Raw genomic sequence first — 11,967 nt, 5'->3', positions numbered from 1 at the left:
TGCTAAACACTGCAAGCTTAAACTCATATAAGCTTGCAGTGTTTAGCAGGCATAACTGGACACTGCAAGACTGAGGTTCCCAGGGTTGTGTCTGGGACCAGAGATATTGGCTAGTGTCATTCAATTGCACAATCCAAGGAGCAGCTTACATGCCAGAGGCTGTGCATGAACAGTCCAGGAGTGGGGGAGTTCTCACAGCAGAGCAGGGTAAGGCTGGCTCCCAGAGTCAAGTATAGCAGATCACCAGTCCAGATAACATCAGAGGGGAATGTCACAAGCTGCTGTTTGGCAATTTCTCCCAACAATTCTTGCTGCTCAGCAGTGAGTGAGAGGCAGCTCGCTGCTACTCCAGCCCCAGCCTCTCCTATGAGGAGGTGCTGCAGGGAATGGAGCAGGATCTTGAGCTGTATTGTCCTCGCTTCTCCCAGCAGGGGGTGCTATAGGGGAGCTGACAGCTATTCTAATCCCAGTCTCTCCCAGCAGGGAGGGAACAGTGAGCAATGCTAGTTGTATTCCCAGCTGCTCCTGTCTCAGCTCACCACACTAGGGGTTATCGAAGCTCCCACATACCCCCTCCCTGGATGGCTCCTGCAGAGGGTTTAGTTACCCACCTACCTGTCAAGCACGAGCTCCTCCAGTTTATGCAGGTCACAGGCGATATACTCCAGGGCCATGTCAGTGATCCGAGGGCACCATGACAGGTCCAAGCTCCTTAGCTTCCGCAGGTTCTCAGCCACGAGCTCCACCCCATCATCAGTCACCTTGGAACAGCCAGAGAGACTCAGCACACTCAGGTTGGGCAGACTGTGCACCATGTTGACCACCCCATGGTTGGTGATTTCCCAGCAGGAGCTGAGGCGCAGGGTGTGGGTGGTGTAGCCCTGCTTGGCAGTGAAGTAGGCCAAGGCCGTGTCCGTCACATGGTAGGCCTGCAGATTGAGCTCAGTCAGGTTGGGCAGCAGCTGGGAGATGGAGGCGATGGCATCGTCAGCCACATTGATGCAGTCGCTGACGCTCAAGGAGGTGATGCGAGCGTTCAGGCTTGACCACAGGCCGGCTTCTGTGAAGTCATTGCAGCCAGAGAGCTCCAGGCGCACCACGCCCTGCATCTGCTCCAGCATCACCTGCCAAGAGACATGCTGTCAAGCCCATGGGCACTGGGCAATCCCTCTGCCACACTTCATAGATTCATGGAGTTTAAGGCCAGAGGGACCATTACATCATCTAGCCTGACCTCCTGTACTTCACAGGTCACTACATTCTACCCATGTGTTGAGAACAAAAACGGGGGTTAGACTAAAGCTTTTCAGTTCTCAGGAGACTAAACTACTGTGTGCCACAGGTTCACCAGTGCCCAAGGCCCCAGTAAAGGCAGGGAACTGATTAGGTGTGATATGCCTGGATGATCCTAGAAAGCAACACATGTCCCACACTGCAGAGGAAGGTGAAAACCCCCAAGGTCCCTGCCAGTCAGACCTGGGGGAAAATTCCTTCCTGACCCCAACCCTGAGAATGTGAGTGAGATACACCAGCCAGCCTCTAAGAGAGAATTTTCTGTACCGCCTCAGAGCACCCTTCCAAGCCACATGGCTGTCCCATCTCCGGCTGTGGCCAATCCCTGCTGCTTCAGAGGAAGGAAAAACAAACAAAGACCTCCCCAAAACCCAGAACACACCTGGCCAATTGTTCATCAAGCTACAAATCCTTTCTGAGAGCTGCAGGTGACTGGCTCAAGGCCTCAAGTATGAGATTTCTTCTGAGCGGCCTCTGAATCTCAGTTATATGCTGCAATGTGAAGATGTCTCCCTAGCTTCTCTTTGGTTAGTCTCCAGCCCACCTTCTTCCCTCCTGCCACCCTTCCATGCTCAATTCCTGCGTCACCTGCTGTTTGGCCATGGAGTCAAGCCTGCCATGTTATGTGTCCTCTTCCATTAAAATGGCTCACATGGTCTCAGACATACAGTGAAACTGAGTGTAAATGAGCCCCACTGAACCAATGCAAATATTTTCCCCAGGACTCAGGGGGCTACCCTCTCTCAGAACCTCTGCTCTGCTGGAGACATTAGGCACAGCAGATTCACAAAGGACCCTGCCAGCAGTCCTGGGTTTTGACCCCTGTGAAATCCTTGAGACCTAAGTTCTGCTGGAAAGTGATACACCCCCTCAGCACATCCTGGTGGAGCTTGTAACACCTTTAGGAAGGCCTGTTCGGTGGGGCTCATGGTGCATACAAGCTCAGGAGACTATACCAGTGAAGCTTATAACCTCTTGTGGCACTCTAACCCAGGCTGTCTTACACCAGAGACACACCTGAGTCCTGTGAGGACTGCACGTGAGGCACAGTGGGTGTTCAAAGCACCCAGCACAGCATGTGGAACTTTCAATTTCCATGAGTGCAGCTGACAAAACCACACCCCCCCCCGGTCTCCACTTAAAATGTAGGCCAATATAGCTATGGCCCTCAAGGGTATGAAAAAAATCAATGCCTCTCAGTGCTGTAGCTACGCCTACCTAACCCCTGGTGTACACACAGCTACTCTAGGTGTAGCAAGGTCGAGATTCACTGGTGTGGTGCCTCCTACTGGTCATTCTGGGAATCAGGGCCGGCTCCAGGCACCAGCCCACCAAGCTGGTGCTTGGGGCGGCACCTGGAGGGGGGCAGCGCGGCGCTCCGGCCCCCGGGGAGAGCGGGGCCATGGCCGGGCTCGCCGCCCTCCCCCCGGCGCTCTGGCCGCCCTCCCCCCCCCAGCCCCCCCCCCCCGGCCGCCGGGGGGGGGGGGGAGAGCGGCGAGCCCCTGCTGGGGCTCGCCGCCCTGCCCCCTGCACTCTGGCCGCCGGGGGAAGAGCGGGCTCGCCACCCTCCCCCCGGGACTTCGTCCGCCCTCCCCGCGGGGGGTGTGTGGCCAGAGGCTTTTTTGCCTGGGGCAGCAAAAAAGCCAGAGCCGGCCCTGCTGGGAATTAGCTCTTTCCCAGCCTTGGAGCACCCTCTGCTGGCTGGTGGCTCACCCAGACCCCAGTGCCCCTTTACCTCTGGGTCTCCCCTCCTGGGGAACTCACAACCCTCTATATCCACCTCACCTCAGTGGCTACTGCCAGTCATCACCTAGCCCCCTCTCACTGGGGAAAACTGCAGTCCATGATGGCCACACATCATTGGCATGGGGGTCGGACCAGCTGCCCCTACCTATTCCTGGGCTGCACCTCCCAGCCCCAGTACCTGCATCGGCCTTGATCAAGGACTCAGCTTGGGGAGTTGGCAGGCTGGAGTTCCCCAGCTCCTCTTGCTCTTCCCCCAGCACTGCTCTGTCCAAGGTACCCTTTGCTCTTTCAGGCAACTAGGTCCATCTCTCTCCAAAGCTAGAGAGACTCTGACCCAGCTCCTCCCTTAGGCCTTCTTATACTCCCAGCCCAGCCCTGATTGGCTGCCTCAAACTGGCTCCTGATTGGCTCCCCAGGGCTGTTTTTAACCCCTTCCACACCGGAGTGACCACCCCGTTACACCTCCCCCCTTCAAAATCCAATGCCCGGGGATTGGGTGGGGGGATCCTCTTGCCTGTGTGACCCAGAGATGTCCCACCAGTCGCACTTGCTTTTCTTCACTCTCCTTAAGTTTTAAGGCCAGGTCTTCCTTGTGGGCTTTTTGCAGCTCCACCTCCGCCATCCAGCAGGCCTGTTTCGCTGCTGTCAGCCGCGTACCTAGGCTAACATTCCCCAGGTCCTCTAACTTCAGGGTCTGGGTTCCCGCTGTAACCTGCTCTCCGTCAGTCTGGGCCCCTGCTTCCTGCTGGGCCCACTCTGTCGCAGTACCTTTATCGTATACCTTCCATTGGGCCTGGCCCCCTCCTAGGTCAATCCTGACAGCCTTCGCCCCCCCGGGGTCCTTAGGTATCTCGTCCTGCACCCCTCATCCCTTGAATGGGCAGTGTCTCCTAATATGGCCCCTCTCCTGGCACAAGAAGCAAGCTCCTTGCCTCCTCCCAGCCATGGGCCTTTTCCAGTCCCTGGGCAATCCCTCCATAGGTGCCCTCGCTGCCTACAGGCCCAACATGTCGGTCCCCTCTTGGGTTTCTTCACCCAACAGCACTTCCCAGGGTCTTGTCCCTTCCCCTGTTCTGGGTGAGGCTCCTTGCCCCCAACCCAGTAGGGACAATCCCATCTCAAATGTCCCTGCCTCCCACAGGCATAACAAGCCCTGCACTCTGCCTCAGCTCTCCTGGTCAGGGTGCTCGGCTTTCCATCACGCTCTCGGCGGCTCCTCCAAAACTCCCTCCGAAGGAGTTTTATCAGGGCCCGCTGCTTCTCCGCCAGCTGCCCCAACTGTTAATGGAGGGCCCACTGCACCTCCCAGAGTCTCTCTTGGGTCTCCCAGATCCCTTGCAGCAGGGATCCCTTTCGCCCCTGTGGTTCATCAGTCCCTTTTCACCAGGGCGCTGATGCCGGTCCCCAACCAGGGATAGCACCTGGGGCCTCCACCAAGAAAACCCCAGTGTAGCCGGGATCCATCGTCCCTTCCTCTGTCTGGCAATAGTCCCAGTCCTGTCCCTTCCCCTTGTATTGGGGTGACCATTTATGCCCACATTCTTCACCAAGTGTAGCAAGGTCGAGACTCACCGGTGCAGCGCCTCCCATCCTGGGAATTAGCTCTTTTCCAGCCTTGGAGCGCCCTCTGCTGGCTAGTGGCACACCTGCCTCAGGCCCCCGTATCCCACCCAGACCCCAGTGACCCTTTACCTCAGGGTTCTTCCCCAGCAGTACCCCCATACTCTGGGTCTCCCCTCCCACAGGAACCCAGAACCCTCTATACTTACCTTGCCTCAGGGGCTACCAGTCATCACCTAGCTCCCTTCACTGGGGCATACTGCAGTCCATAATGGCCACTCATCATTGGCAAGGGGGTCAGACCAGCTGCCTCTACCTATTCCCAGGCTGCACCTCCCAGCCCCAGTACTTGTGTCGGCCTCAATCAAGGCCTCAGCCTGGGGAGTTGCCAGGCTGGAGCTCCCCAGCTCCTCTTGCCCTCCCCCCAGCGCTGCTCTGTCCAAAGTACCCTTTGCTCCTTCAGGTAGCTAGGTCCATCTCTCTCCAAAGCTCCTTAGGCCTTCTTATACTCCCAGCCAGGCCCTGATTGGCTGCCTCAAGCTGCCTCCTGATTGGTTCCCCAGGGCAGCCCTTTCCCAGGGCTGTTTTTAACCCCTTCCACACCAGAGCGGGGTGACCACCCTGCTACACTAGGTCAATGTTGACCTCGCTAGTGTTACTCGGGGAAGTGGTGTTTCTTCAGCAAAGAAAAATCCCCCTCCATCTCAACAGAAGTTTGTTAAAGTGAAAAAGTATGTTGGTAATGCTCACATGCTCACAGATGTCTCTCAGCTACAGTGAGGTCTGCAGCCATGTCTACATTACAGGGTTATACTGGCATAGCTACGGTGACATAACTATGCCACTATTGTCCCCATAGTGTAGACATGGACACAGAGTTCACTTCAGTTGAGAAATATCTGGGACTGCTGGCTGGCCTCGTGGGGTTTTGGGCCTGAGGTCTGGGGCAGCCGCCCAGCCCCGCAAGCTCTGGGGTCTGGGGCAGCCACATGGTGGAGGTCCGGGGTCAGGGAAGCTGGCCGGCCCCGTGGGGTTGGGGGGTCCGAGGCTGCTGGTCTCACATGGTTGGGGGCCCAGGGTCTGGGGCAGCCGCCCAGACCTGTGAGCTCCAGGGCAGCTGCCCGGCCCCAGTCTGGGGCAGCTGTGCAGTGGGGTCCTGGGGTGTGGGTCTGGGGTCAGGGCAGCCAGCCCGCCCCGTGTGGTGGGGGTCTGAGGCTGCTGGCCCGCCCATTGGGTTCGAGCAGCCGCCTAGCCCCGTGAGTTCCAGGGCAGTCTGGGGCAGCTGTTTAGTGGGGGTCCGGGGCGGGGGTCCAGCCCATCCAGTGTGGCAGAGGTCCAAGGTCAGGGCAGCCGGCCCACCCCATGGGATCTGGGGCAGCCACCTGGCCCTGGCCCTGCAACCTCTGGATTCCGGGGCAGCCACGCAGCGGGGGTCCAGTGCAGGCAGCCTGCCGCTGCCCTGCCACCCAGCCTCTGTGGCCCAGGTAACACATTGTGAGCCACATATGCCGCCCACAATGTGTAATAAGTTGAGAACCACTGCCCCAGACTAAAGCTCTCTGTTAAGGCAGAGACACTGTCAGAAATATATTGCCTTCAAAACAACACGTAAAACACAAATGCTTGATGTACACAGCTGAGATTCCAACATAACATTAACTCTGTTCCTGGGTCCCCGCCCACACTCCACCTAGACGTCACAGTCCTCTTCATTCACATTTCCTCTGTGGTCTCTAGCTCACCACCATCCCCATCCAGACACTACATTCTGACCAGCATCATCTCTCTCCAGCCTGCTACAGACCAGATGTGAAGCCTTGTCACACCTTGACCTTCCCATGTATCCCAGTGGTCACACCCTGCCCCACCTGGCCCACCATCTCTGCTCTGCAGTCAATCCCATGTGCCTGAGGCGGGAGGGGGAAGCCCTTCTTGGGACCGCCAGCAAGATGTCATTTTAATGTCCACCTTCCTCCTGTATCCCCTCCCTTTGGGTTAGTCACCAAGTCACATGATGTAGGCTTAGGGAGCCAGGATGCAGCCAGAGCATCTCCCCTTCCTCTGCCAGGGTACTGCACACTGCTCTGGCAGCAGCCACCCTGGCACTAGGGAACACCAGCTTACAAATCTGGGGGACTCTTTCCAGCATGGCACTCACATCCCAAGGTTTACTGGCTTGTAATCCACCCTGGCACACTCCTGATGGGTGGCAGAGATTCCTTGCCCTGTAGCTGATGAAGGCTGGAAGACTGGGAATGGGCTTTACCAGCACACAGCTATGGAGGGCTCTGCTGGAATGGATACAAACAGCAGAGTGGACTTTCTGCTTATGGAGCATTGATGAGCAGTCTCCTCGCTGAAAGGGCAGGGGAAATATGGGGCTGAGTTAAGGCTAGCCTTGGAAATGTAACTACACCTTTCCTGTGTGTGTAACAGCAGTGTATAGGAAGATGGTAGTATCCCTTTAAATAGTTGTGAGCCTTCTTGTGGTGCTCACCGTGCTCTCTTGTGGAGCTCACCGTGCTCTCCATTTTAGATGCCACCAGAAACCAGCCAGAGCAGCAGGATGGACATAGTTAGGCCTGGCATGCTTGTGTATCTTGTGATTTCTTTATATTATTCTTGTTGTGTAAAGAGCAAAAGACACAACAATCCTGGGGGCATTGAAAAGTTGTTCCAGTAGTGCAGGTATTGGTCCAAGACTCTGGAGACCTGGGTTCTATTCCCAGGTCAGCCCCTGACCTTTTGGATGACCCCTGGGCAAGTCACTTAACCTTTCTGTGTCTCAGTTTCCCCATGTATAAAATGGAAGGAATAATACTTGCCTCCTTTGTACAATGCTGTGGGATCTGTGGATGAAAAGTCCTGCAGAAAAGCTAGGTGGCAATATTATTATGGCCAGATTGTTTTAAAGGGCAATGGAGTAAAGGGCCTTTATTCTGCCCTATCAAAGGTTTGTGCCCGGGGACAGATTTCTCTTGGAATGCGGCAAGGAAGTGGAGGAGAAGATGGGGAGTCATAGAGTTTAAGGTCAGAAGGGACCACCAGACCATCTCGTGACAATGTGACCTCCTGTCCATAAGTCCACTGACATCACCCAGCACCTGCACACTATACCCAACAACTGAACTCAGCCCAAAGGATTACAGCCCATGGGAGACTAGGCAGAGAAAAAGAGGGACTGACATGTACCAATGCCCAAGGCAAATGGAATGGCAGAGAAATGATTAAGTGAGATGCACCCAGATAATCCTAGAAAGTGACCTTCACCCACATGCTGCAGAGGAAGGCAAACCAGAGGAAGGCACTGCCGGTCTGACCTGTGGGAAATTCCTTCCCAAGCACACACAGGGTGATCAGCTAGACCCTGAGCACATGAACAAGAACCAGCCAGCCACACACCCGAGCGAAAGAATTCTTGGTGCCACCTCAGAGCCCTGCCATTCCACTCAGTGTCCCATCTCCAGCTGTGGCCATCAATGATTCTTCCGAGGAAGAAGATCAACTCCCCACCTCAGCATACATTGGAAGGGAAAAAAATCCTTCCTCGCCCCTGCAGGTGCCTGGCTAAAACCCTGATGCATTAGCTTTTAGGAAGATAAACAAAAAAACAGAAGTGAGTCCCAGGCCCGTGGAGTCCTGCCCCCTGGGGAGAATGAGGGGAGCTCAGCATGGGGGCCTGGCTCACCTCCATAATGCAGAAGTGCTGCTGAGTGCAGAGACTAAGGAGTGATGAGACTGGGCCCTGTCCATAATGATCCACTCAGGCTGACTCAGTTGCCTGGGGATGAGTGTTATGTCATACCATGCAGGATTTCTCAGCTTGATCCCAGACCTCAGGTGCTCACTCCTTCAGGTGCCAGCAGGGGGCAGTGAATCTAGTACAGTAACTCCTCACTTAACGTTGCATCTGACATGCATCTGACGAAGTGAGTATTCACCCACGAAAGCTTATGCTCCAATACGTCTGTTAGTCTATAAGGTGCCACAGGACTCTTTGTCGCTTTTTACAGATCCAGACTAACATGGCTACCCCTCTGATACTTGTCACTTATCGTTGTAGTTATGTTCTTGAAAAATGCGACTTTAAGTGAAACGATGTTAAGCGAATCCAATTTCCCCATAAGAATGAATGTAAATTGAGGGGGGGGTTAGGTTCCAGGGAATTTTTTTTTTGCCATATAGTACAGTACTATAGTTGGGAGGTGCCCCCGCCTTAACCCACACAGGCACAGCCCACTGGTACTGGAGACAATGAGGCAGGCAAGGAGGCTGAAGGTGCTATAGGCTAGGAAAAGCATGTTGTGCAGCAGCAGCAGCAGCTTCCCCTACTCTGCAAGCACCAAGGATAGGGGGCTCAATCCTTGGCCCGCCCACGCCACCCCTTCCCCCAAGCCCCCACCCTTAACATGCCTCTTCTCCCCCTCCCTTACTCCGCACGCTGCGTCCTCGCTTCTCCCCGCTCCCTCCCCTGCCTCCTGCCCGAGGCAATCAGCTGGCTTGCAGCGTTCAGGAGGCAGGATGGAGGGGGAGGAGCGAGAACATAGTGCGCAGGCTCCCCCTCCCTCCCCTGCCTCCTGAATGCCACAAGCCAGCTGATTGCCACGGGCAGGAGGTGTGGGGAGGAGGGGGAAGGCGCTGATCTGCGGGGTCTGCCGGCGGGCAGGAGGCGCTGTGGGAGGGGGGGCATAGGAGAGCTGATATGGGGGCTGCCAGCTGTGGACAAAGCAGCCAGCCAAACAATGTTATAGCAAAACATTGCACAACTTTAAATGGAGCATGTTCTGTAATTGAGCAGGGATGTAAGATCGAAACAACGTTAAGCGAGAGGACGTTAAGTGGGGAGTTACTGTATTCCAACTCCGAGGGAAGATAATGAGGTGGAACTATGGGGGTGTCAAAAGGAAGCAATCTGTTTAGCTGACACAGATCTGTTTAACTAGCTCCCAGCCTCCCAGGGAAGGGAGGAATCATGGGAATTTGTAGCCAATATATTTGGATACACAGCATTCTCTCTGGACTGTGGCTACAGAATTAAAGGAGTGTGTTTTCTCTTGCACTGCACTGCACTATGGCAAGGGAGAGTCTGGGCAGCTTAGGCAGAGGCTCACACCAGCAATCAGAGAGATGTTAGGCTGATCTTGTGGCTAAGGCACTGGCCTAAACCTTAGGTCAGGTGGATTCAATTCCTCGCTCTACCACAGCCTTCCTATGTGATCTTGGACAATTCACTTAAAATCCCTCTGGGCCTCAGCTGCCCATACATACAATGGACATAACAACACTTCCTTCCTGTCTCTTGCCTGAGATTCTGAGCTCTTTGGGGGCAGTGATGGTGTGTCTATACAGCACCTACCACAATGGGGCCCTGCTCACAATTGGGACCTGAGGTGCTACTTCTGTAATAACAACAGTCCAGCTGTGGTGTGATTGACCCAGAAATAGCAGGCACGGCTCGCCAGAGAGAGATTGGATGGAATTCAGACCCCAAAGAGAGGCAGGATTGTTTTGGGATCATAAGGAATAATCGGATGGAATTCAGCAATGGCAAATTAGTGAGTTCTATGGGGCTGTGGAAAAGGCTTCCCAGGAAGTGCTGGGAGCACCATCATTTGAGACATTTCAAACCAGACTGGAGAGAACGCTAGAAAACATGCGACTAGGAAGAACCCTGCCTTGCTCCCGGGAGCTGGACTGCAGTGAACAAGAGTTTTCCATCACTCAGCCGCATCTCGGTGGTTCCCGGTAGCCAGACTGAGGGCAGGAGACCTACCTCGAGCCCTGCATCCGTGATGGTCGATCTCTTAAGGCTCATGGACTTCACCCCTTTCTTGGACAGGGGGTAGTTGTCAATGAACTCACAAATGTCCAGGTCCGAGACCCCCACAAGGCAAAAGCTGTCAAAGCCCCGGACAGCAAAGCCCTGGAGGTTAACAAACTCCTTCTCACCGCTGGGCAGGGTGTTGTAGAGCTCTTTGGTGTGCAGCACTGGTGTCAGGCCTACCCAGAACTTGGACTGGTACAGGACCCGCCTCCACACCTTACACACCTGGGCCAGGACACATTTCTCACAGGCTGAAAAGTACCAGAACAAACGGTTGAGGATCTTCTCATCCACAGCAAGCTGCCTTTCCGTGGGGGAGCCAGGGTGCCTCTCTGGGGAGGGGTGCTCATTTGTCGGGGAGGCCTCACTCAAGTTCAGTCCCACCATGGAGGTGCCAGAAGGGGACGGCACCCCTGCCAGAGTTGCCAAGGACAGTGGTGATGCCAGACTGGGTATGGGAAGGTCACTGTGATTGGATAAGGCTGGGCTGATGATAGCAGGCACGGAAGAAGGCTGGCACAGCCGGTTTTTCACTGCTGGTGTCCCTTTGGTGATGCTGGCAGAGCCAAGTCCATTGGGCTGGTTGGGGATCTTCACTAGTCCATTCCGGGGTAAACATGGGGGCTTGGTGTCACCAGTACTCTGGTTCGACATCTTCTACGGTCACTCTGGAACACAATGGGGAGAGGTTAGGGGGCAATTCTCCCTCCCGGGTGCCTGTCTGGAGACCTGTTGGGAGAGGGAGGAGCCTGAGATGTACATGCAGACCCAGGGCAAAGCTGAGATGTGAGACCAACTGAGTCTAGAGGTGCTCTAAGAATCTCACCTTGTCCTGCCCCTTCCCTGTGTGTGTTACATCTCCAGAGACTTCCACTGACTATGGCCTTAAATGCTCCACCTGGTCTGCACATGGTGGGGCTCTGGTCCAGGGGGCAGTGTCATTCAGTGGAACTGCCCCTCAAGTGCAGATGGGATATTAATGCTCCAGGACTGCAGTTACCTGGCTGAAGCTCTTCGGGTATGTCTACACTACAGGATTAATCCGAATTTAGATAATTCGAATTTGGGAAACAGGTTGTATAAATTCGATTGTGCGCGGCCACACTAAGCACATTAATTCGGTTTTTAACCACATTAATTCGGTGGTGTGCGGCCACACTACCCCATTACTTTAACCACAGTAATTCGGTGGTGTGCGGCCACACTAACCCTAATTCGAATTAACAAAATCGATTTAGGCGCTACTCCGCTCGTCGAGGTGGAGTACAGAAATCGATTTTAAGTGCCCTTTAATTCGAATTAACTGGCTCTGTAGTGTGGACGGGTGAAGGGTTAATTCGGATTAACGCAGCTAAATCCGAATTAAAGTCGTAGTGTAGACCAGGCCTTAGTTAAAAAAAAGGCCTGAACATACAACTGATGCCCAAGGGGGGATGGTTTTGTAGGTAAAGGCTATGGCTGAGAGTCTGGAATTCTGAAAACGCATTGCAGGAGGCCCATCCATCAGGAAGGAACCTTTTCTTTCTGTCCCTTTCCAGCTGCAT

General features: G+C 54.7%; 1 protein-coding gene across 1 annotated transcript in view; it reads right to left on the bottom strand.

Annotated features, from left to right (window-relative positions):
- Positions 1-11,077, bottom strand: part of FBXL16 (F-box and leucine rich repeat protein 16) — a 26,398-nt gene extending 15,321 nt beyond the window's left edge. The window contains exons 1-2 of the mRNA XM_024208836.1: positions 10,373-11,077; positions 616-1,124 (exon numbers count right to left, since the gene is read on the bottom strand). Coding sequence (XP_024064604.1) covers positions 616-1,124; positions 10,373-11,077 — 1,214 coding nt within the window. The remainder of the gene's footprint in view (positions 1-615; positions 1,125-10,372) is intronic.
- Between the last annotated feature and the right edge of the window lie 890 nt (positions 11,078-11,967).

Source organism: Terrapene carolina, unplaced genomic scaffold (genome assembly GCF_002925995.2).
Source record: "Terrapene carolina triunguis isolate 2854851 unplaced genomic scaffold, T_m_triunguis-2.0 Scaffold67, whole genome shotgun sequence".
Lineage (NCBI taxonomy): Eukaryota > Metazoa > Chordata > Testudines > Emydidae > Terrapene > Terrapene triunguis.
The sequence above is the reverse complement of the archived record's forward strand: the minus strand, read 5'-3'. Positions and strand labels throughout refer to the sequence as shown.